The following is a 25,035-nucleotide window of genomic DNA, read 5'->3' as shown; positions in this document are numbered from 1 at the left end:
AGGGAGATTTGGGCTGTTGACAGGGTTTTGTTGTCATTTGTAGAAGTTCTTTGAACATCTCCATCCTTGCTCAGAGCTCATATTTCCCATTTTTCTGGAAGTGGAATTTCTGGGTCACAGGACATCCATGTTTCTATTTCTGCTGGTACATCCTGCCAGCATGGTGGAGTCTGGAAGGTTGAGGATTAACATTCCCTCCAGCAACTGTGTGCACCTGCTTCTGGCCGCCTCATCCCAGAGGTGACTGCTATCATTTAAGTTTTGCAAGCTTCATGGGGGAAACTGGCATATTTTTTTTGAAGTGGAGGTTGTTTGGTCTTCCTGGGGAACGTGGATGATCTTTTCACCTCCTCAGTGGCTGTATGCATTTATTTTTTTTGTAACCATCCAGTTAAAACCTTTGTCTTCTGTCAGTGTGTTATAGCTGTCCATATTAGGGATTTCTGTTTCACATGCATTAGGAAAATAATGTGATTTGCTTTCCAATTTTACTGTTTTGGAAATACACACACACACACTTTTGGTTTTCTGGATGTGTTGCATCACTATATCATCTTTTAATGGAAAAGCCATCCAAAATGTTCTATAAAGGGTTGAATGTGTTGGGTGATACATTGTAACATGTGGGCAGGGTACAATAATCATAGATGCTTGATACTTGTTCACTGTGAAGCAGTTTATTGTTGTATATTACTTCTTTCGTTTATTCAGACTCTTCCTGAATGCCTGCCATGTTCAAGGCACAGAGGAGGTGTGCAGCACGTGAGGTCGCCCTGCGTAGAGGAGGGGCTTCAGTGGGCCTGAGAGGCCTTCGCCCTGGTGATGGGAGAACAGGGTGGAACTGGGGTGGATGGCAGGGATTGTGTCCTGGGTGGCTCTTTTCTCTCCCTTTCCCCTCAAGGCCATTTCGCAGGGAGCTTTGAGTATCTACCGATGGTCTCTTGCCGGGTTCTGTTAGGAAGCTGTTTTTATTCAACCATTTTACCAGACGTTTCCTGTAGCTTAACAGGCGTAGCCCTTGCTAGAAAGGTGCACTCCTGAGAGCTGGGCGCTGTGGGCAGCAGCCTGTGGGAGCAGGGCTGGGAAGACCATGTTCACGCCACCCTGTGGGTGACAGTGTGCTTCCCCCAGAAGAAGTGCTTTGTTCTAGAATATGCTTTTATCCTGTCTCCTGGTTTATAAAAGCCCAAATCTGGTGGATCAGGGTTGATTCTAGTACTCGCCGCGGGACCTGAGTCAGGGTTACTGTCTGAAAGCAGCGGCTCCGCTACACCTGTAGCTGGCAGAACTCACCTGGGTCTCGGGGGACCCAGAGAGTGGGTCTCCCTGGTGCTCCGCCCTCCCCAGGGGCCTGTGCTTCAGGGGTCTGTAGCCTGGGCAGTCTTTGCACCCACCTGTAGCCCATCCAGACAGTCCTAGGATGGCGTGGGCAGCTTCATCTTCAGATGCCCGCAGTCAGCGTTTCTCACTGTCCCAACAGAAGAGCCTGTTACCCAGTGTCCTGCAGACAGCAGAGGGAAGCTGCTTCCTCCCATCCACCACCGGGACTGGCTGGGGCTGCACAGAGGACCCATGGGGAGGGGGCGGTTGACATTCCTGCCCTGGGCCAGCTGCAGAGGTGCCCCAGCGTCGCCTGCATCTCTTTCCCTGGACTGGCTCACTTCTGCGGCCACTTCCTCTCCTGTGTTTTGTTTCCCCTCCTTTTAGAGTTTATAAAAGCCTCATGTCATGGAAAAGGGAGAGACAAAGAAAGAGGAAATCGCTTGCTCTCTCCTGACAGCAGGTCTGTTTTCTCACAATGTGGAACTGTAATGATGCGTGTCCCGTTTTGGCAGGATGCTCTGGGTGGTAGATAGCCCCTCCCGAGAGCTGCCACCCTGTCCTGGGGCCCCAGGACACCTCCCTTGCGATGCGTGGGGGGCGGCCCTGGGCTCGCACCCTGCTCGGGGACTCTTATTCTGGCGGCGCCTCTGCACGGGGCCTGCCTGCCAAGTCTGCGAGGCCCGAGGCCTCTGTGGGAGGACGGGGCTGTCTTCATGCTCTTTGGCAATGATTAAAGTGAGGTTAGTACCCAAGCCCTTTCATTTTATTCCCCTTTCCTTGCTTTTCCAAACCAGATGGCAACCCTGTACTTTCAGCTGTAATTAATTTAAAATGGGAGGCAGCAAGTGCTGGGGGCAGAGCCGCCCGTGCTCAGAGGGAGGGACAGCGTGGTCTTCCTTCTGTCCTCCTCTGTCCCCCGGCCAGCCCCGTCCTGATCACAGACCAGCCTGCCAAGGGGGCGCCGGGAAGGCCAACACCCCTGCTCCGAGGGCTGCTTCCTTAGTGGGTGGAAGTCACCAAGTTTCAGGTGCAGCTGAGGAGTGGCTGCCCGCCTGTCACATGACAGCCCCAGACAGTGGGGCGCAGTCGGAGGGGCTGCCTGCAGCAGGACGGGGGGCTTTTCCTTCCTACTCGTCTGCGCAGGAGCGCCCCCAGGAGGGCTGTGCTCCAGGGCTAACATTTATTCATAGAGAAAATGAGGAGAGAAATCCAATCACTTGTCTGCACTTGGAGTCTGGAGGTTCTGGCCTCAGCCATTTGACCCTGCCCACGGGCCTCCTCCCCAAGGGGAGCGCAGGCCCCTCAGAGGCCAGGGCCCTTGGTGAAATGGCTCCAGCAGCCTCTCCCCACCCTTGTTCTAAAAGGAGGCGAGCTCAGGGTGGAGGGCGGGGGCTGGGGCTGGGAAGCCAGGGTCCAGGTGCACCCGCTGCAGCCACCGTGGCCTTGTGGAGGAGGCGTAGGTCAGAGGGAGCCCGCTGAGGACGGTGGGGCGTGGAGCACCCGCTGATGTCCTACAAGTGGCAGCCATTACTGTTATGAACATCAGCCACCCGCGGACAGAAGTCATTTTTAAAGGCTCATAGTGAGAATCAAGAACCGCAAATATGTGGCTTGTGAGTGTCCCGAGTGCTGGCTGTTGGTCACAGCACCATCCATGGCAAAGCCCCGGGCGGGCCGCGTTCGCAGACTTTGGTGAGCCTGGTGGAGGATGTTCTTGTCCCCTCCATTTTTATGTCAAATGAGTACATTACTCGTGAGTGCTGCTCGGGGGGTCCTCTGGGGCTGTTTACAACGGTCATGACTTCTGCTGCTCTCGTGGGGACCCATGCTTTGGGGAACCTTGTAGTATTCTCCGGTATCGAGGGCAGCATGAAGACACCCGGTTGTTCCAGCCTCCTGTTCTGCTAGTGGCTTGTCAGAGCTGCTGAGGGTGGAATGGTAAACATGGCGTTACCACGTGACCCAGCGATTCAGGGACTCTCTCTGTACCCCTCTGCTCACAGCAGCATTATGGTGGCCGAGAGAAATAGCCCAAGAGCCTTTCACTGACTGCTTGAACAAGGTGGGGCTGTCCACACTATGTCATGCAGCCTCAAAAAGAAAGGAAACTCTGACACCTGCTGCTATGTACATGAACCTTGAGGACGTGTGGACTGTGGAATAGTCACGAAGAGATAAAGGCTGAGCTGGGGACAGGGCTCTGTGATAGGGTGGTGGCCCAGCATGCACGACACCCTGGCTTTGGTCCCCAGCTCCAGGGCAGGGGGAGAGGGGTGCAGTAGTCCTCTGTGGTGGAGCACTGGCCTGGCATGGGCAAGACCCTGGTCTTGATCTCCAGCCCTTCAAAAAAAGGTCCCTAGAGGAGTGAAATTCCAAGAGACAGAAATGGTAGCCAGGGGCTAGGGAAGGAGGAGTGGGGACTTAACGTTCAATGGGGACAGAGGGCAGAGTTTCACTCTGGGAAGATGAAAAAGATCTGGAGATGGATGTTACACTCGTGGTTTGTACGACACTGAACAGCACACTAGAATGGTGAATATTATGCCTACCCTCCCACAGTACAGAAATATTCAGAACCAAGGACCAATGGTCTACTTTTGTTCCCTGGAATGGATGTTAAAATCTGTCACATGTTAATCCCTTATTTTCCGAGCTCAGCTGGGAGGAGGGATCTAGTGGAGGAGACTCAAGTAGCTTAAACACAAAAAGCTCAGTTCCCTTCTTCACAGTGCAGTGGCCAAAACACTGAGGCAGGAGAATCGCGGTTCCAGGCCAACCTCAGCGACTTCACAAGGCTCCGCCTCAAAATAAAAAATAAAAATGACTAGGGATGGAGCTCAGAGGTAAAGAGAGTGCTCCTGGGCTCAGTCCCCAGGATCTATGGTGATGCCTGCAGATTTTTTATTAGATGTATGCTTAATACTTTATAAACTCAATACTTAAATCTAGCACAACTGTACAGTACTTTGAGTGGTTGACTTGCAGTTTCTGAAGTTGGCCAGGGTAGGAGGGTGACTTTAAAAGAAAACCCAGATTTCTATTTTTTCTTTAGTGCTAAATAAATACTGTATCAGAGGAAAAAGTCCACAGAATAATTTGGAGATGGTCGCTGCCTCCCTTGGTCCTGGACTTGGGGACGTGGGGGTGGTGGTGGGGGCACAACCCAGACGACACAGGAAGGGGCGCCGGCTCGTCCCTGGCTACATGCACATGTGATGCAGACGTGTGGGAGCTCAGGGGATCCTGCCCACAGCCTAGACAGAGTCACAAATGAAGCTAAATTAAAGGGGTGGGGACTAGGAGGACTTGAAGTGACCATAGACTTCAGTGTCACATGATTGCAGAAGTGCAGTCCTCAGGACTACTGACCTTGGAGTGGTCCTGATGCTGAAGCTTTGTCGGCCTTAGTTGGACAGTGGAGCCTGATTCTGGTTCTGAGATTTGCTGCCCTGGTTGAAGGAATCGATCCGATCCTGTGGGCTCTGTTCCCACAGTAGGTGTGGGGTCTCGCTCCAGGTACCACCCTCAAAGGTGGACGCGCCACTGCGGGGGGGGGGCAGGGAATTCGGGTGTGGAAAGGCTGATGGGTAGAAGAGGTTTTCTGGTAGCTGAAAGAATGGAATTCACTGACTTTCTGAAGGGCACAGCTGGGCCACAGAGTAGCGTTGCAAGGCGGGTGTCATCCACATGAAGCAGTGGCATGGATGCTGTGGGTGGTGGGGTGAATTGCCAAGGAAGGACATAAGTGGCCATTCCTGGCAGTGCCTGAGAAGCTGTGTGGTCCTCCTCCAGGATGGCTATCGTTCTGTGTCCCTGTTTCTGTCCACAACCATTGTGCCATGAAGCATCCAATTTCTTCAGAAATTTTCCAGGAGTTGGCTACAGTATGTGGCGTAAAAACTCAAGAGTGGGCCTTCGGGAGGGTCTAAGGGAGTTACGGCAGCTAGCGGGTACCATCAGGGAGGAGGGCGTGGCAGTGACGGGGTTCCGGGTTTGGCTCACCAGGTGTCCTCGGGTTCCCGGGACCTGGAGCCCATGCTGCTCTGGCTGACTGGCTTCAGGAGCTTGGTCTTTCTCAGATTTCTTGGTCCCTAGGAATCTTAATGCTTTTTGGTTGATTCATACAACTGGGTGCTAGGCACTGTTCTAGAGCGACGGATGGGACCTTGCGTGGAGTTGCTTTTCCTGTTGCTTCTGAGGGAATGTGCCCTTGTTCCCAGGCGTGGGTGGCCTCAGCCCTGTACCTTGCTGAGGTGGGTGCCTGAAGCAGTGGGTCCCACTTCCAGCATGAGGAAGGTGGGGTCTGCTAGGAAGCCTAGAGGCAGGTCAAGGGTGTGGGCAGGGTAGACCCCGGGAGGCCAGGGAGGACCGTCTGAGTGGTCATGTTCCCCTTCTCTAGTCCTCGCCCCAGCTGCCCAAGTCATCCCTAAGGGGCAGCAAAGCAAAACAACACCACGTTGACGCCTCTGCAGCTGTGCAGACAGGTGACCGTCCGAGGTTCCCATCAACTTCATCACAAATTGCAGCTTAGTTCCAGAAGGAGAGACATGACGTTTCCCATCCCCTTGTGGAGCAAGGACCTTGCACAATGCCCAAAACATGGTGGCGGTTGTATTAGGGGAAAAAAAAAATTCATTGAGAGAATACCTGACAAAAACTACTACAAATTTAGTAGCAGGAGGGATTTTATATTTTCTTAGTCTCAGCAGCATGTTCATTTGGAAACTCTCGTCCCCATGTGGCGCATGTGATCTGTGGAGTCTGTAAACAAGGCCTGGCCTGTGCGTGGATCCCGCCCTGTTTGGATGGTGTCTCTGTGGCCCACGGGTGGCAACCCTCTGCTTTTGAGGGTGGGCAAGACTCGTTACCAGTCATGGGCTCAGGGCTGCCCCGTTATCAAACTGTAGATCCCCAGTCTCGACCCGGGCAGGCAGTTCTGGTCAAAGAAAACTGGTACCTGATTAGGAAGAGTGGAGCCTCCAGCCCCGGGGCTCGCAGCCTGGGCCGTCTGTAGGAGCTGGGCCCTGCTGCGGCTCCCAAGGTGGAGGGCCTAGAAAGCCCATCCGTTTCCCCAAGCAAATCAGATCGCTCGGTACTGGCACTCAGGTGGGAGACTGGCAGGGGTTGGCCTCACCTGAGACCCAGAGGTGCGCAGCCATCGAGCCTGTCCTGGAAGCTGCCTGCCGCATCCCTGAAAATGACGTTCACGATAAAGATTCTATCACCGAAGTGTTCACAGAGGTTTCTAGCTAAAGTCATTTTTAAGTTGTTTTATCTCTTTAGGCTTCCACTTGAGCTTCCTGGCATGGTGGCTCCATTAGCCAGGTGTCCTGAGAGTCCCCGATCCCTCACACAGGGCTGCAGAGCGTCGTGCTCAAAGGATGAGGAGCCACTTAGCCTTTGGATCTCTGCACAGGCGCCATGAGACGGCATCACAGAGAATCCATGTGACTGCTGAGTGGCAGGGGGTTGGCGGTCATGCTTGTCCAGTGACTGCCCCCTTGAGAGCATGTGGACTTGGACACCACTGGTCAGAGCCAAGTCAACAAGGGCATGGCCTCTCCGGTGGTGGTGCCTTTCTCTGGCGCCTTGGCAGGGAGCTGTCCTGAGACCCTGCTCTGCCCATTGTGTGACCCCAGGCAGATCCTCCATCTCTTGACTCTCCTTCCCTTGGCACCAAGTGATGGGGGTGATGGCACCTTGCAGGACTGGCATGGGTGCTGACGTGCCCTGGCCTCAGGGATGTCTGCCATCCACGCAGGGAAATGAAAAGATGGTGGCTTCCTTCATTCTAGTATTAGTGCAGAGCACTTGCTAAGCTTTTGTTAAATTAAAAAAAAAGGCTTTGGGTGGAAACCTGCCCAGCTTCTCTTCCTATCTTCCTGATCCACCCCTGAGGCAGTGCCTCTCAGGCAGGTTCAGGTCTGTAGTCATTTCTTGGTATTTGTGAAATGTAGCTCAGAATGACAAGTGCGCATGACCTGAGGGCCAGAGGACCATTGGGACCTGTTTTTCAAAGGTCCTAAGAAAGCTTAAAAAAAAAAAACAAAAAACAAAACTTGAGATTTAACTACAGATAAAGCAAGAAGAAACCTGAGTGTAGAAAATGTCTAAAGATGAAGGGGGAGGCCTGGAAACTGAGTTTGCTAGGGCCACCAGGACCCCAAGATGCAGCTACATGGCGTGGGCTGCTGCTCCTAGTCAGGGACAGCACTGAACACCCAGGCAGCAGTGGCATCCATGTATCTAAACATAGAAAAGGGACAAAGTATGGTGTGAGATCAGGACAGTGCACCCGCCCCACCACCCTGCAACGGAGCTTGCAGGCCTGGGAGCTGCTCTTGGGAGGCAGTGGCGATGTGCGCGCTGAAGTTGATTCACTTTTTTAAGTGTCATAGTAAGCTCACAATTAAACTTCCATAAAATTTTTAAAATTTAGGTTAGAACGAATACATCACAGCTGGGTAAGAATGTTTTCTGTTAAACTTTTTTGTTTTTGCTTTTTAAAAATTATTTAATACTGTATTGCCTGGGTGTGAGCCACCCTTCTACCTCCCAAGTAGCTGGGACGACAGGCCTGCTGTTAGCTGTCCTGTTTTTTGGAGTATTCTGACCAACGATTAAAAAGTATGGTTTAATAACTCCATAAACCAGCCATAGTCATCGACAATGGTCAAGTGTTCTGCACAGTGTGTATCATTTAATACAAGAGCTGGTGCCGTGCGATGACTGACATCAGCATCAGCACGTCCCCGAGCAAAGGGATCTTCCATTATGACCCTCCGGGACCACCGTCACACACAGGAATCATTGTTGACGGAAACATGGCTGTGTGCCCGAAACCTAGGTGTCTGCAGGGTTGGTTCCTTCTAGGGCTGCGAGGGAGGTTCTGTTCCTGGGCTCTTCTGCTGACCTGGGGCACCAGACCTTATCCAGATCCCCACCTCTCAGTAATAGGACACCAGTTGTATTGGATTAGGTCCCTAGTGTCCTCCTCTTACTTGATCATCTTTTACAGTTGTAGATGGACAGAATGCCTTTATATTATTTGCTTATTTTTATGTGGTGCTGGGGATGGAACCCAGTGCCTCCCGCATGCTAGGCAAGCGCTCTGCCATTGAGCTACAGCCCCAGCCCTGTTTTCATCATCTTAAAGACCCTATTTCTCAATAAGTTCACACTAATAGATACTTAAAGTTAGGAAGTCAGTAACTTTGGGGGAAGACTGAACTGAACTCATAGCAGAAATACAGGAAATTCAAAGTTACTAACCATTCTACATTCTTCTAAGATCTCTGCCTCTCTGGAAAGGTAAAATTTTTGGAGCCAGATACAAATCAGAATCCCTGCACTGGTCAGGTTACCTTTGACAAGTGGCTTAACCTCTGAAGCTCAATTTACTTATCTATAAAATGGGAACGAGCCTCACTTTGCAGTGTTATGGGGGAAGGTAATAGGTCTTGAGCTCGTGAGTGGGCATGCAGCACTGGGTAGATGATAGCTGTCCATCTGCATCAATAATGTACTCGACAGGGAAGCTCTAAGTCCAGCACTGGGCTCTCTAAAGGCAGAGTTCCGGTGGGACATGCTTTTCGCCGGGGCTGCAGTAGAGTGGATGAGGCATGTGCCAGTGACTCTCCAGGGTTGATGTATGAAATCTGAGCAAGCAAAAAGAGATGCTGATCTGTTTGGAGTTGATGGGGAAATCAGGAGGTGCGGACACTCTCACCAGCTTGGGTGGCACTCGCTCTGGGGTTTGGCTCCCTTGACTTTAAATGGATGGAGGAGCATGGTTTCCTTCTGAATTATTAGGGGATGTAAAGCTGTGGATGGGCCAAATCCCTGGCTGTGTCCCTGCAGAGGACAAAGGATGGAAGCAGGCAGCCTCGGGGTTAACAAGGCATTTAGGGGACAGTCTGAATGCCAGTATTTCCCAGCCTTTTCCTGCCTGTGATGCACCTCTTGCCCCTCCCCGGGAGGGTGTCTGCCCCACCTTTCACCACCGCTGTGCAAACATCTTCCTGACCCAGCCCCTGCCACTTCCCATCTAAAATCGGTGCAGAGCAGTGACAAAACCTGACCAGGATGTCATGGGGACACGCCCAGGGGCCTCTGCGCCTGTCTGGAAGGCTGTGACTTCTTTATTCAGGAGAGAAGGGGTGGCCCAAGGCATCCTTCCTCTTTGGGGGACTTGGACGAGCAAGAAACATTTCGCACTGTCTGTGCCCAGGACTTAAATGTTCCTTAAACTCCCAGAGAAAAGGCTTCTCAGCCAGCTGCAGCAGTAGCTTAAGGGGTGAGGCCAAGGTCCTCAAGTTCAAGGCCAGCTCAGCAACTTAGCCAGGCCCTGTCACAAAAATCCAAAAGGACTGGGGATGTGGCTCAGAGCACCCTGGATTCAACCCCCAGTACCCCACTTCCAGAAACTTAAAACAAATGTTAACTGTATAAACATCCCTGCACGCACTTGACCTTTCATTTGCTGAGGAAACTTTAGAAGGTTAAGGAAGCCTTTGCTTCTGGTGGAGAGCTTGCCTCACACACGCCAGACTCGGGTTCACCCCCAGCACCCACGAAAAAGAACTATCAGTGTTGAATTGTGTCCTTGAGGCTCCCAGAGGAGAGAGGGCTCTGGCTGGGCCCGACCCGATGCCCAAGGCTCCCTACTTTGTCTCTGTCCACACCCACCATGTGGTGGCTTTGGCCCAGAGGCCCGTGGTCGACCCCTGGTGTCGGGAAGGACCCCTCTGTCACCTCTAGGAAGATACATGTGTCGTGGGGAGCCTGGACAGGATGGCACAGAGGATTCCCCAGAATATTCAAAAGCATGAATAAAAATGTCTTCTGCCCATATCCTCTTCTTGGCCATAAGAATTCAGACCCAGGTTCTAGTCATCGTCCTCAGTGGGACTCAGCAGAGGCCTCCATCCTGAGGGTTTGTGCTCCGGCAGCACACTTCCCGCTGGGGGCTTTCTTACCGTTTCGCTTGGCATCTAGATGGCTTTTCCCCAGATGCTGTGGGCTGAGCTCCAAGAGGGTAGGGGAGTGGGTGGTCCATACTCCTCCAACCATCTAGGACGCAAGTATGAAAACTGCCCTCTCCTAAAACAGTTGGTCAGGAGATGCCCTCCCAGGGTGGTGGCACCGATGAGGCCTCAAGGCCTCCAGGGTCGGGGCAGGGTTTCGTTGTCCATCTTGGTCTTTAACCCTAGAGAACAGAGGCGACTTGCATCTCTTGGGCAGGATGCGTGTGGTTTGGGGCTGCCATCCTGTCCCGTCCAGAGAGCGCATGACTCTGGGACCTGGCGGGGTCTGGGTATGATTCACGGAGGGGGAGGGGGATGTGGAAAACAATGTCTGTCTTTAAGCTCCGGAACCAGGGAAATGAGCTGGAAATGTGAGTAATGTATAATTTTACTAAAATTATCTGCCAAGTCCTTGGACCTTTTCTTTCTGTACTCCCCAGTGTGGGATCCGTGGTACCCTAGAGGACCGTTTTTGCTGCCAGGTGAGTGGGCCTCTTCTCACCCAACCTTGGGCACTGGAGCGCAGGTGCCATCGTCCCAGCCTCACCTCTGTCCCGTTAGCTGGGTGACCTTGGGCAATGCTTTGCCTGCTGTAGGCGTCCCTTTCCTTGGAGATGTGGTTTTCACCCTCAGGGTTGGATGCCTGGGGCTGAGCTTTGCAGGTATTAATGCCTCTGTCTGTGAGAGGGATGGAGGATGCCCTGTGGACTGGTGACCTCGACTTTGGAGGATGCGGAGATGCTGTCTGAGCTTGTCCCTGGAGGCCAGTCTTCATCCCTGGGCTTCCTCAGCCCTCCTCCACTGTCAGAGGGGTCCATTCTGAGCTGCAGCCCCTCTGGGGCTTTCTGTCCCTTCTGGAGAGGAAGCTCCTAGAAGGCAGGGCTGGGCTTTACTTTCTGTAACTGCCACAAAATAGGAAGGAGTTGAACAAGCAGCGTCCACTCAGTCATCATGGGAGGGTGAAGTTACATGGGAGGGCTGCTCGCACCGTGGAGTTGGTTATGTTGTTGTTTTGGTGTGAGGGGGGGTGTTGGAGTTCTTTGAAAATTGCCAGGACACGTGGGGGACATATTACCTAAACTGGCCCCCTGGGTGAGTGTGCTGGGGTCCTGGAGAGGTGGGGCGCAAGATGTGCAGAGCCAAGGCTTGCTCTGGGGTCCTTGAGGCCGCATCGGTGCTCATGCTACTGCACCCCTCCACAAGCTTCCTGACCGAGATGCATAATCCATCTGGGTGCTGTGGACGCCCTACCTTCCCTTTCTTGCCAGGTCACTTGTACACAGTCTCACTTCCTCACAAAAGGTCATGGTGTGTGTGTCATGCGCGGGCAGTAGGGGGACCAACACAGGGAAGAGCTGGTGGTGGTAGCTGGGGGGGGCTTCTGTCTTGAAAGCACATGGGGTTCAGGGACTCTGCTGCCATGTTGGTGATGCAGGGGGTATGGAGAGGAAGGAAAAGGTGACACAAAAGCCCAAAGTGGCCGCATCTTCCTGGAGCCAGGGCAGGTGCGTGGTTGTGACTCCAAAGAACAAAGTCTGCAGGCACAGCCGAGTAAGGATGGGAAATGGAGCTGCTCCGAGCCCTAGGGTAGGGCTTGACGCAGTCTGACTCGAATGAGTGCGGGGTGGGGTGGCGCACTCCTGTAACCCCAGTGGCTTGGGAGGCTGAGACAGGAGGATTTCGAGTTCAAAGCCAGCCTCAGTAATTTAGTGAGGCCCTCAGCAATTCAGCCCTGTCTCTAAGTAGAATACAAAATGGGGATGGGGCTCAGTGGTCGAGTGACAGAGTTCAATCCTCGGGAGCACACCCCCAAAAATGACAGGTAACGCAGGAAATCTGAATAAAGTCGGTTGTCAGGTAGTGTAGGTCATAAGGTCACCCTTGGAGGGAGAGGGGCACAGGGTCCATGGGATCGCTTCTTAGAACTGTAGGTTAATCTGTTATTTAGAAAAGACCTGCCCCTGTGTACAGAGAGTCCCCAAGTCCACCGCATCACGCCCAGCCAGTCCTGGAGGTGGCCACCACTGTCTCCTCGGGCTCCGCCGGCACAAGCCTCTCCTAGATCCAGGTCCGCTGGAGGCCAAAGGATGAAATGCCCAGAATAGTCTGTATCTTAAAGAAAAGTCTCAGAAATCATCTTCCATATTTTTAAGACTTCCTTGTTATGGGAGGAAAAAACCCCAAGGGCCTCCGTGGTGGCAGAAGATGCAGAGGCTATCAGGGGTGAGATGGAAGGACTGGGGCTGTCACCCCGGGTAGACAACCCCCGCAATGGCCCATGGAGCATTCCAAGTGCTACACGTGCTCCAGGCCACGGTGAGCACTGCACTTGCCCAAGCCAATGGCTCCTGCTGGAGGCTTCCACGCTGGGCTGAGCGAATGCAGGTGCCGCCACTTCCTAGCCAGTGACCTGGGCCACTCACTCAACTCTTCTGCTTTCTGTCAGGAGCGGGTGGCTGTGGCACCTCCTGACTAGGGCTGCTGGGAAGATGGCATGAGCTGATGCCTGGGGAGGTCCAGGACCCATAGCGAGCACTGGGTCACTTTGGATCTCTATCATCCTGCCTAAATGGCAGGTCCTTGGAGACCCACAGATCAGCTGTCCACCTCTGAGCATGTGGAATTCACTGTGCAGATGGGCAGGGGAGTGGGTGGCTTGTGCCTGTGCCCCGCTAGTGCCTGGGGGCTTGGGAAAAGTGTCCATGGGACGTATGTGGCTCACCTTCAGCGTCCCTTTGCCATTTGGAGAAGGCCAGGCCACCCCATCTGAGTGCTCGCTCTTTTTTTTCAGGAAGACGACCAATGGAGACTGCAGAAAAGACCCCCGGGAGCGGAGCCGCAGCCCCATTGAGCGCGCCGTGGCCCCCGCCGTGAGCCTGCATGGCAGCCACCTCTACACATCCATCCCCAGCCTCAGCATGGAGCAGCCCCTTGCCCTGACCAAGAATAGCGTGGACGCCACCAGGCCGGCCGGCCTCTCGCCTACCCTGACCCCCGTGGAGCGGCAGCAGGTAGGTGTGCCCGGATCCTGGACGTGTCGGCCAAAGCCCCAAGCAGAGGGCCCGCAGGGAGGCAGCATCTTCGCCGTGTCACCCTCTGTCCTTCAGCTCGGCCTCCTCTTAGGATGCATAGGCCCTGGAGAGATGCTGATGTCCTTGAGTTTCCGTCTCTGGAAGGTAGAGGCTGGTCTGGCTGAGGCATGTCTTGATCCTCCTCGGCCCTCGGCGCCTTAGTTCTTCTGCGAAGCCGCTGGCCACTGGTTATTAGTGCACGCTGCTCAGAAGCCCATGGCTGGCACAAAAGGCTTGTGGGGCAGCACGTGATAGAACGGGGTGATAGTAGCGCAGATGAGGACAAGGTGCAGAGCCCTGAGGGGATGCTGTGTGTGGCATTCTGACTTCTCTGTGCTACGCTCTGGAGGCTTGCAAGTCAAGTCAGTCCCATGAGGAGGTGCCCATCTACATCGGGGCCGGCCTCATCATCGGCTGTATTCCTTCATTTAAGATGACAATGTGGACGCCCGCCATGCTCAGGGCAGCATGCCAGAGCTGGTCAGGAAGGCAGTTTTATTCTCGGGGCACGCGTGGTTTAATATGGAGATAGAGGAGGGCTGAACCGTACTACAGCAGTTCCACCTGCGGTGTACCACTGCGTGGCCACTGGTTTGATCTGGTAAGAATGTGAGGCCAGGTTGTCACTATCACCATGTGCCATACTCAGAGCAGAGTGTGGGGGTTGGCATCCATGGGGACCTGGCTCATTCCTGGGGAGAGGGCATGTAACCTGCACAAGAAAGGACTCAGATCTGACCGGTTTAAGCATAAAGGAAATTCACTTCTAGGAGGCCAGGAATTGAGTCCTTTGTCTGTGGCCCCTGCAGCGTCCCCTAGTGCAGAGCAGGGGGGCAGGATTCAGCCCTCAAGGTCCCTCTCGGAGCTCCTGCTTTAGCCCTTGCTTGGCCTGAGGAACATGGCTCCCTGAGCCTCACAAGGACAGGATGGGTCCTGGGCAGGCCCTGCCCGTCTTGGTGTTTGCTTCGATGGCTGCTCTCGGCCTTCTGCTTGGTTTTTGGCTACAGTTTGAGACTGGACAGTGTTTGGTCCTGACTTTACTCTGGTCTCCCTGCGGCCCGTGCTGCACCTGGCTAGAGAGTCGGCCCACAGTGTCTTTGGAGTCCCCAGCTGTGTTCCCAGGGATTCCTGCCAGGAGAGAGATTGAGCCCATGCCTCCTGGGAAGGGTGCAGGTGGCTTGGCTGCCACCAACCTGCACACTCACGTAGGGCGGTGGTGGTGAAGTCCTCCCCGGCCCTGCCCTCCCCACGGGCCACTGGTCAGCTCATCACATCGACCTGGATACCTTCAGGGAGCACCTTCCTGGGCCACTGGACCTGGACTGTATGCTCCAAACTCCTCAATCTGCCCAGACCCTTAAGAGCTTGCTGCCAGGTACACCGAGGCAGGTCCCTTGGTCCCTATGCTTAGCAGCTCAAAGGCACCCAGCCATTCCTGGGAGTGTCACTATGTTCCCCCCCAGTGCTGGGTGGGCCACCACCTGAAAGTGTGTGTGTTGTGCCCTGGATGGGGAACCTTGATGGGGAGCTTGGCCTGTGCCAGCCGCCCTCCTTGCGTGGTGGAAAAGGTGACTCACATCTCCAGGAAGTTGAACAGGAAAGTTCCCACGGAGGCGTGTCTGGGGAGGCTGTGGAAAGTGTCACCTATGTCATTTTGAGGGCAATTTGGAGGTTTAGAGGTGTTGAAGAAAGATATGGAGGTGACCCTGGGGCTGCAGCAAAGGAGCAGGGTCGGGAGGAGATGAGGCATTCACGCACCAAGGGCCCGCACAGGCAGTGACAGGCAGCCATGGTTCCTGGACTAAGTCACAGGGGAAGGAGGATTGTGAGGGACAGTTGCACCCGGGCCCTGCCGCTCGTTTGCTGTGCGCCTTCACTGCCCCCATCTGGAGGACAGGGTGGGGCCATTTGGTCTCCTGAGAACCCAGCACCTGGCATGAGGCTACTCAAGTATCCAGATTGCACTTGGCTGGCAAGGAGATGGGGGCAAGCTGCAGTCGCCTTTGGGAGTGCAGTGGCTTAGTGTGTCCAGAAGCACACAGTAGCTCTTGATGGCACTGACGTACAGACTGAAGTGCAGTCCAGGCTTCCCCAGTGTCCACTTTCAGCAGTGTTTCTGACACCCGAGTTGCTCAGGAACCAATTCGAGCCACGTGAAGCACGAGGTGGGGGGTGGATGGGGAGAGACCTGGGGCGTCTCTTAGGGGCCCGAGTCATGGGTGCAGCTGGCTCAGGAAGGAAGGGCGGCCCTGATCCTGGACAGTGGGCAGGGCCCTCCTCCCACCTCTGCTTTGGGCCTGTCCCATTTCCGGCCCACAGGGCCAGCCCAGTGTGGCTTGTTCCCCTGCTGACGTGTTGAAGTGTTGAGAGAATTCCAAATGTTCCTTTCACATGCTGCTGCCAGGCCACAAGTCCCCCACCTGCGTGTGCAGTTTCTTGCTAGACGCAGGCACTTGCATGTGATCCCAATTCGTCTTCTAACTCCAGACTTTCATCCAGATCCTGTTGCTGTCCACTGCCTGTCACAGGAGGAAGGCGAGGCATGTGATCCTTTGCTCTCTTTCTTTGGGGTCCTGATAAGGGGCATAAGGCTCTCACTGGTGGTGCCCTTGTATCTAGCTACCCTTTGGCTGTCTGAGTGTTCAGCCCCCACCTTCCTCCATCTTGTCCTGGGCACTAGGAAATGTATTTTTTCTGGCTGGAACCTGAAGTTCAGGTTGGTTCACAGAATATTGTTGCCCCAAGCTTGGGGACAGATGCACTGTCTGATCCCTGTTGTGCAGCAAGTGTGGCGGAGGGGAGGAGACGGATGCTGGTGTCCTGCTGGAGCTTGAGGGACTCAGGTGTGGTGGGGACTCCGCTGTATGACACCGCTCCTCCGTTCCCGCTGGCATGTCTCCCCCACTAGCGGCATCATGATTTGTGTGATCTTCAGAGGAATCCGCTTGGGTATATCAACTAGAAGCTCCGGCAAACAACGGGGAGGGGACAGCTCCAAGAGACCCTGTACCAATATGGCCAGGGTTTCTTTTGCCATCAGTGTCTATCTCCATTCAGATTTGAGGGAGGGGGTCAGTCCAGCTCTCAACACCTCTGTCCCATATCCCTCACTGATCTGTGACCAAGAGACACTCAGAGAAAGGACAGCCTGGGAGGGACCTGAGTCTCTCAGGAACTCAGTCCTCTAGCAGTTTGGAAGGGCTTGCAGCCTGGCCAACTGCAGAGCCCTGAGGATGCTGCTGAGGTCCCTGTGGGGATGAGGTGGGACTCCCCCCCTGTGCTGTCATCTTGGAGGCCGTGGTAAGTAGCTGACCCCCACTTTCCTCCTGCAGAACCGGCCCTCAGTGATCACCTGCGCCTCTGCTGGTGCCCGCAACTGCAACCTCTCTCACTGCCCCATCGCGCACAGTGGCTGCCCTGTGTCCGGGCCCACCAGCTACCGGAGGCCGCCCAGCGGTGAGTGTCCTGGAGGGGTTCCCCACTTCCTCACCCTGCCCGTGGTCTCTGAGAGTCACAGATCAAGTCTCGGGCCAAAACCCCTCGCCTTGAGCACATACATACCCAGCACCATGCAGAGCTTGAGGCAGCGGTGTGCTGCTCCTGGCCCTCCGTGACCTTGTGCTCTAGTTGTGGGGAGGTCAGAGTCCTCATTTACTGCCACGTGGCCACTGTCGTGCAGGCACATCACAGAGCAGCGGCCTGTCCTCGTGCCCAGCAACAGAGTGGGGAGGGCAGGGGGTCCGCCCCAGAGCCCTATTGGTGACCCATGGTGCTCTGCAGATGACCTGTCCTGATTGTTCTCCTGCTTCCTCACAGCCACCACTTGTGACCCTGTGGTGGAGGAACACTTCCGTAGGAGCCTGGGGAAGAACTACAAGGAGCCCGAACCAGCACCCAACTCCGTGTCCATCACGGGCTCCGTGGATGACCACTTTGCCAAAGCTCTGGGCGACACATGGCTTCAGATCAAAGCAGCCAAGGATGGTGCATCCAGCAGCCCCGAGTCGGCCTCACGCAGAGGCCAACCGGCCAGCCCCTCTGCCCACATGGTCAGCCACAGCCACTCCCCATCCGTGGTCTCCTGAAGGGATGCCACCCTCCGGCAGCACGTGGATCTGCATGGTTTGCCTGAGCTTTGAACAGTCAGTGCTTCAAAACAAACAAAAAAAAAATTGGGGTGGGGAGGGAGGGATAGGGATGGTTTATTCGCAAAAACCATGTTGTTGGGATTTCTTTTCTGTTTTCATACTTGCTTGGTATTCTTCTGCAAGGGGCCTCAAATGTGGCAGCAGGAACGACGTGTGGAACATCGGTCTCATGTAGCATCCTTACTTCCTGCCTCAGTTACCAAAGAAACCTCTGATGCAGGCCTGCCGGGGCCCAGACTCTGTGGTGCACATTCTCAGTCACAAGCCACGACGACGTTGGGGACCCAGATGCTTTATGCTTTCTTCCATTTGCTTCTCGAGCGCCGGGCGTGCGCAGCTCAGCTTCCATGGCGGGTTTCGGGGGTCCGTGTGTGCGCGCGTGTATACTTGAAGAGAACTGCCGTGTCTGATTTGCACTTTTGGAGGACTGAGTTGCCTGCCTGGCAGCTTTCCGCGAGACGTGAGTGCTCTGAGGGCAAACTGCTGAAGAACAAAGGGTTCAAGGATGACATTTCCGACCATTTGTGCATTTTTGTTGCTATCGAATTTAGACAAAACTGCTTTGGAAGGGGAAGTCTCATACCGGTTATAGGTCTTTCTCTCTAGATTTCAGGTGCTTGCAACGGGACTGCAGACTCCACCGATCACGGGCATTTACCTTTCCTGAACACTGAGGTGTGTGAGGCTCGAGCCGGGGTGGGAGGATTCCAGAGTGCTTTAACCATGACGCATGTTTTAATGGAGAAAAAAAATAGCTGGTTTCTATTAATTGTATAGACAGTAAACACAAACCTTACTACTTACTAGCTTCTTTTCAGAATTAGTTTATTTTTGTCAGTTACAGTCCTAGATATACTTACTGCTGGTACAGTTGTACTCTAAGATTTGTATTTGATACTCACTTTACTTGCAAGGAGGGCTGGGGACAGCTGGCAGGCCCGAGGGAGGCTCACTGGAGCAGCTGGGCCACCGTGTCGGGGGCCAGGGTTTGCACTGCGAGCTGACACGGTCACTGGTTTTCTGCATCCCGTCTGCTTTTACGAGCTCCCAGGGGAGCATCTTCCAACTCCCCGGATGCGCAGACTGCTCCCTTCCACCTCCCTTGGCTGAACAGCAGATTGCTGACAATCTGTGATAAGGTATTTTGATGCTTCCTCGCGTTCTGGGGCCCAGGCAGTATACATTCCTGACTTTATACACTTATTGCCACATTTATTATCGTCTGCTATATTAATGGCTACTAACTAGAAATTAGATGAAAGCGGGATAGACATGGCTGTGGACACCCCACAGCTGCTTTTCCTGGTCCATGAGCTGTTCTGCTCCCCCACCCCTCAAATGTGCTGCATTTGGCCTGGCCTGCTGGAGGGCTCAGGACGCCATGCACACGGCCACCTCATCCAAGGCTTTATGGACTCCTTCACACAGGAGCCCTTGAGGCTGGCTGCCAGGAGGAGAACAATACAGGTTAGCTGTTGCATTCTGGGGACTGGCTCTTGTAGTCACAGGGTGGCTGCAGGCCTTTAAAAAGTGGAAGAAAAGCCCTTCTCCTCTTGCCTCTGCACACATTTCACTCCCACTTTACTGGGCTTCCAAGCTTTGGCATTCGGGCCCCTATATTTTCTGTAGGAGAAAAATTGTTGAGAAACACTTTTTTTATATAGGTAACTTTAAGACCATCATTACGCTGTGCGTAAAGAATGTACAGAGAAATTTGTAGGTATTTTTTGAAGAACAATTAATTTGTTAATGATATGTAGCTATTTAATTTTCCCCATTTCCTATCGTAATCATTTTTTTTGTTGTTTGGGAAAAAAAAAAGTTGATCTTTTTTTGTTGTAGATTTTGTCTGTAAAGTGCAGGCACACAGTTATTCTATGAGGACACTGCATCTGCATTAATAGCCACTAGTTTGTTATTGCTACAGGCTACTGAGCATTGTAACAGGAACACGACCGCACCGCGGATGGGCTCTGTGGAGAACCCACCTCGGACACTTCTGTCGGTGCACAGGGTCGTCACTTGGGAGGGATGGCAGTGCCGGTGGCCGGGTCCCCGGTGCGCTGACCTATCTGGGATAGGCAGTTCCCTGGAGGGAGCTTTGGGCAGAGGGAGCAGCGGAAAACCAAATGTTTCCCCAGCGCCCTCCCTGAGAAGGGGCTCCGAGGTTCTCCCCAGGGCCGCGCTGTCCGCGGTGCGTTCTGCCCCTTCTCTCCATGTTTGTAAATCTGTAATATACCATTCTCTGTGGCCTGTTTTTCCTGGAAGAAGAAGAAAAAAAAGGTTTGGCAGGCCATCTTTTTTTTTTTTTTTTTTTTGTACTTAAAAGTAGCCTTAAGAACAATAATAAAGTGCTCTTAAACCACAGGCTGTATGTGTGGCTCTTCAGTCCTCGGTGACAGTGTGGTGGCTGTGCACCACTGAAGTCCCAATAAAGGTAGTTTCTTGACTGTCTACTTTAGGTCAAGTGTTGTTTCTAAGTCTCCGTGGAAATCCTGCTGCTGTAAGAGGTACCCCAGGACTCCATTTTGACTTTGGTTCTAGGCCTAAGTCAGAAGCTGAACCCAGATAAAGTGTTAGGGGTGCCTTTAGCTCTGCACCTGTTCAGGGGCAGGCACCTATGCCAAGGTCGTGCCTGCTATTCACAGCCAGCACCAGTGTGCAAATCAGAATGGAGGGGGAAACCAGCCTACCTTACTGTAGATGCACAGACAGTCACCCTGCAGAGAGGACCCTTGAGGTGAGGGGGAGGAAGGGAGCCAAACTGCCTTCCCTAGACCGGCCCCAGGACTCTCCCCCAGCTTGTGGAAGCCTGAGCGAAAAGGTTCCAGTCCTCACGGGTAAGGTGTTGGACTAGGAGGTGGAGGAGACCCCCCCACCCAAGGCAGAACACCACAGTGGGGGTTGCAATGCACCCTGGGAACTTGGGTGCGGCCTCCCTACAGTGGCTCAGGGCAAGAGCTGGTTTCCCATTTCCCCAGTTGATTCCTGAGTCCTTACTGTTACCTCTGAGGGCCAAAGCAGAAGGATCCTGTGACATTAGGAAAAAAAAAAAAAAAACCAAAAGAACTTCACATGGAGGGAACAGAGCCCCAGATCAATGGCTGTGCCAAAGCCAAGGTTATTATTGAAGTCAGAGCTGGGGGAAATGGTGACCCATGAGAATGCAGAATGCTGGCAGCAAAGGGAGCACCCCAGTCTTCAGGAAGAAAGGGAACAGGGAGGTGACAGGAGCCCAGAATCAGTCTGGGGTGACAGTCCTGCTCCAGTGACTGAGTGTGGCCTCAGCAGGCAGCCATAGAGAATCAGGTTCCACAGGAGGCGTGGCTGGTTCAGATGGTCTCATCGTCGCTCATGTCCCAGATCTGCGTGGAGAAGGGGAGACGCTTAGCAGAGGTGTTGGGCTGCCGGATGGTACTCACTGATGCTGTTGTCATGACAAAAGGATCTCCTACTTGCAGTCAGAGCGCTCTGCACCTCCCACACTGGTTCCCTTGTCATTGAGGCACTGACCCCCCATTTCTGGTACAAGGAATCAAATCTCAGGAGTTATACTTCCCTTACCCAGGGTCTCACTCGGATGTGAATGGGGAGGGTGGCAACTTTAGGCTGCTACACTCTCATCACTCCACCAGAGGATGTTACCCAGCCACAGGCAGTAAGGTAAGCTCTGTGGGGTGGGGGTGGGGTGCTGGCTGCAGAAAGCCCTGCCTAGTGGCCCATAAGATGCACCCCACGTCAGGAGGCTGCCTCCCGCCCGGCAGCCGGCTCCACTGTCCAGTCAACTTTAGTCCAGTTGCTGACTCTACAGCTAATGCCAGGCAACTGCTGTTGCTCAAGAGCAAACTCCACTCCTGCCAGGCCCAGAGGTGGCCTGGGGAGGACCTTGGACACAGCCAGATCCTGCCTTGCGCCCTAGACTGTCTGTGGGGAGCCTAAGACTCTTCTGAGTCTGACCCAATGCTGTGAGTTTGGGGAGTGCTCCGCTGTAGCATCACAGTTTGAGAAGAGGAAGGAGGGATGAGGAGGGATGAGGTGGAGGCCCGGCCTGCCAGCCCCACAGGCTCGACTTTCCCTGCGACTCTGGCCATCAAACACCCATGGCCCTGGGGCGGGGGGGTAGAGCAGGCTGAGGCTTTGTACAGCACCCTGGCTCCCTGGAGGCTGGTCCCCAAACCTGTGCCTCCAGACTTTCAAAATCTTTACAACTGGTTGCAAAAGACCCCCAGCCCCAGCAGAGCTGCCAGGATGAACAGTGTGTTTACATGGGGCGGCCTGAGGACAGCCCGGGGAGCGGGGAGGCCTGGCCAAGGTAAACAGCCACACCAGCTTGCCTTTCAAAGGCAAGGATGTGGAAAATAAATAGAGGGAAATTTCCTCCCTCCTGGGCTGAGGGGGAGCGGGTGACCCTCTCCTGCCCCTCCATTTCTACACAGGCCCACTGCCTGAGCACAGGAGGGTGGGTGGCAGAGTGAGATCCCGATGCTGGCGAACCAGCACCATGAATGAATGGGCAGTGTGGGGTCCAATGACCCCAGTGTGTCATGTTGGGACCTGCTTCTTGGTGCAATTTTCCCACCAGCTAGAAACACCCCCTGGGGTGGAGTAGGGGCCCCAGTTCCAACAGAGGCTGCACTGCTGAGCCCCGGAACCTGATCTGTGGGTTCTGAAGGTCTGAGTGGGGACACTGAGTCACTAGAGGGTTTGCCAGCATCATTCAACCACTCTTGACTGTCAGTGAACTCAATCATGTAGCCCTCCCTGTGCCAGGCACTTTGCAGACCTGGAGCAAATGTGCCCTCCTCATACCTGCCTGTGAGGTCCAGGGGAAAATCAGCTCAGAGAGGCAAGACAACTTACCCAGGACCACACAAGAGGCAAGCTGGGAGCATGCATGTGGTGTGTGGAACAGGCTGAGCACGCTGCATGGAAGAGGGGGCACAGAGGCACCGGGCCAAGAGGAAGGGGAATGAAGAGCCCTGTGCACTGAGGCTTTAGGACCTTCTGCCCAGCCTCTTCAGGGCATCAGCTAGGGCAGACTGGGTACCACTGAATGGCACACTCTGCCAGTGGGTGGGCAGGGCTGTTCACACTCTGGGCCAAGGACAAACTTTATGGGAAATCAAGAGCATCCAGACATCCTCTGACCACTTCTTCATCTACTGTCAGAGCTTAGCTATGGGGAAGGGGTGCCCCCCCCCCACTCACTGCAGGGCCAGGGAGATGTGGACTAGGTGGCTGTGGGCTGGGAGGGAGCCTGGCTGGCCCCTTGCTCCTGGACAGTTTTAACCACTCAAAGGGGCTGGCCAGTAGGGCTGTTCTGTTGAGCCTGGCTGCAGAGGATCCTGTGGGACACCCAAAGGGCTTATTGTGACACAGCCCTGGAGCAGGGGGCTGGCGGGTGGTGGATTTTACATAACTGCATGGGGTTTTTCCAGAACCAGCTCCCTAGCAGGGACAGGCTCTGTGGAGCACCCTGGCCTTCCCCCTCACCAGGCACAAAGGCAGCACCTGGAAACACAGACTTCATCTCTTCCTTGAGCATGGACCCTGAAAGGGCTGAGATCTGCCCTCTCAAGTCCTTAGTTCCAAGTACAATGCCTGGCCTATGCAGAGGTGCCGTGGGTGTCCTCTTAACAAAGGAAGGTTGAGGTAAATTGGCAGAGATTTTAAAAATGTTAATACTCAATGCTGGTAAGAAGACACATGGCCACAGGTGGGGTGTAAATTGGTACTACATGTTTTAAAGGAAGATACAAAGCTTTTTTTTTTTTTTTTTTAAAGTCTACCTTCTAAAGGAGAAATTAATAATCTCTTTGTGCAGAAAATATTAAAGAACTAGAAAATCCAAGAAAACAAATGCTAGGTGGACATGGCAAGAGAACTCTTTTAAGACGGCATCATAAAATTACCAAGTTCCAACCCCCCCCACCATGTGTGAACAATGTCTAGTTCAAAAGCAGAATGAAAGAGGTAAATCCATTGTAAGAGCAGTGAAAAAGATAAGCTGCTGGGAAATAACCCTGAGGTCAAATGTGCAAAATTTATGTGGGGGGAAACCCCTCAGAACATTCCTACAGCAAGCCTCCAAGAATTTTAACTTCAGAAAGACAAAAGTGAACTGGAACAAATGAGCAACACCCCTTGTTTTTGCACAGGACAAGTCAACATCAGTAAAGAGTCAAGTTTTCCCAAGTGAAAGTAGAAGTTTTAAAAATCAACAACTATTTCTTCTGGAGCTAGAGGAGCTGGTTCTAAAGTTTTGTGGAAAAAATAAGCAAGAATCCTAGTAAAACTTGGGAAGAGGGACAGTGATGGCTCCCCTGCTCCACGTTTGCAAGTCAAGGCAAACAGCATCAAAGTCTCCAAAACCAAGAGTGGGAGGCGTTGCTATGACAACAGCTACAACTAGAACAGAGTGAGCCTGGAAACAGTAGGATGTAGAATCCATACACGTCCAGAAAGCATTTCACCATGAAGGTTTGGAGAATGGGAGCTCAAGTCATTAGAAAAAGATGGACTTTCAAATAAATGGGGAGAATTAGTAATTTGAAACAAGATAAAAATTGATTCCATGTTTTCTGCTGTATCTTGCCATCAACTCCAAACGGAACAGAGATCTCAGTGTTAAAGAAAACAAAGCCATGGGCACGCAAATGGGTACTTCCTTTACAATGTGGGAGGGGGGAGCCCTGTGAACTTGAGCCTATAAGAAAGAAAACGGGTGCACTGACCCTGAAGAAACGTGTGTACTTTTGCATGGGAGACCCAATAAACAGAGTAATAAAAAAGGAAAAAAAAAACAAAACCCAAACTACAAACCAGGAGAAAACATACCTGAAAGGGCCACCACTACTCCCTAATTGACAATTCTCAGAAATCAAGAGGAAAAGACCAATAAGTTGACTTTTAAAAAGGCCAATGATGTCAACAGTTCACAGAAAAATCGACAAATGACCCTCTGACACAAGAAAACGTGCTCAACCTTACTCTTAAGAACAGAAATGCAGACATTTCTTACGACACAAAAGAAAAACCTGACATGCATTTCACGGGAATTGAAGCATCTGACCTTTGAAAGAGACATCAGAAATGAAAAGGCAAAGGAAAGTCACAAGCGAGGAGAAAATGTCTACGATGTCTATGGGAAGGATTTCAATTAAGAATTCTCAACCTTCAGTTAAACACTCAAAACTGATTTTCCTTAAAACTGGCAAGGGAGGACACAAAATGGCCACCAGTGCTTATCAACCTTCGTCCTTAAGGAAATGCAGAGCAGGACCCCAAAGGGACACTGCACAGCACCTGTAGCAAAACCAATGGGCAGCGGGCTCTCTGTGGGGTGCAGAGCAAGCAGGGCTCCCTGACCCTGCTAGAAGGAAAGCAATGGCAAAACCACTCTGGGAAAGGTCTGGTGATTCATAAAGCCAAACATACTTCCCCAGTGACCCAGCCATTAAACTCCCA

General features: G+C 53.2%; 2 protein-coding genes across 4 annotated transcripts in view; one reads left to right on the top strand and one right to left on the bottom strand.

Moving 5' to 3' along the window:
- The window catches only part of Vgll4 (vestigial like family member 4), a 132,787-nt gene extending 115,190 nt beyond the window's left edge, over positions 1–17,597 (top strand). For both annotated transcript variants that reach the window (XM_026383030.2, XM_026383029.2), the window contains 3 exons: positions 13,141–13,360; positions 16,753–16,876; positions 17,237–17,597. In XM_026383030.2, coding sequence (XP_026238815.2) covers positions 13,141–13,360; positions 16,753–16,876; positions 17,237–17,505 — 613 coding nt within the window. In that variant the 3' untranslated portion in view covers positions 17,506–17,597. The remainder of the gene's footprint in view (positions 1–13,140; positions 13,361–16,752; positions 16,877–17,236) is intronic.
- Positions 17,598–19,920: 2,323 nt separating this feature from the next.
- Atg7 (autophagy related 7) overlaps positions 19,921–25,035 on the bottom strand; it is a 251,626-nt gene continuing 246,511 nt past the window's right edge. For both annotated transcript variants that reach the window (XM_026383026.2, XM_026383027.2), the window contains exon 19: positions 19,921–20,933. In XM_026383026.2, coding sequence (XP_026238811.1) covers positions 20,901–20,933 — 33 coding nt within the window. In that variant the 3' untranslated portion in view covers positions 19,921–20,900. The remainder of the gene's footprint in view (positions 20,934–25,035) is intronic.

This window comes from Urocitellus parryii, chromosome 16 (genome assembly GCF_045843805.1).
Source record: "Urocitellus parryii isolate mUroPar1 chromosome 16, mUroPar1.hap1, whole genome shotgun sequence".
Lineage (NCBI taxonomy): Eukaryota > Metazoa > Chordata > Mammalia > Rodentia > Sciuridae > Urocitellus > Urocitellus parryii.
Note: the sequence above shows the minus strand (reverse complement) of the source record. Positions and strands in the feature narration are given on the sequence as shown.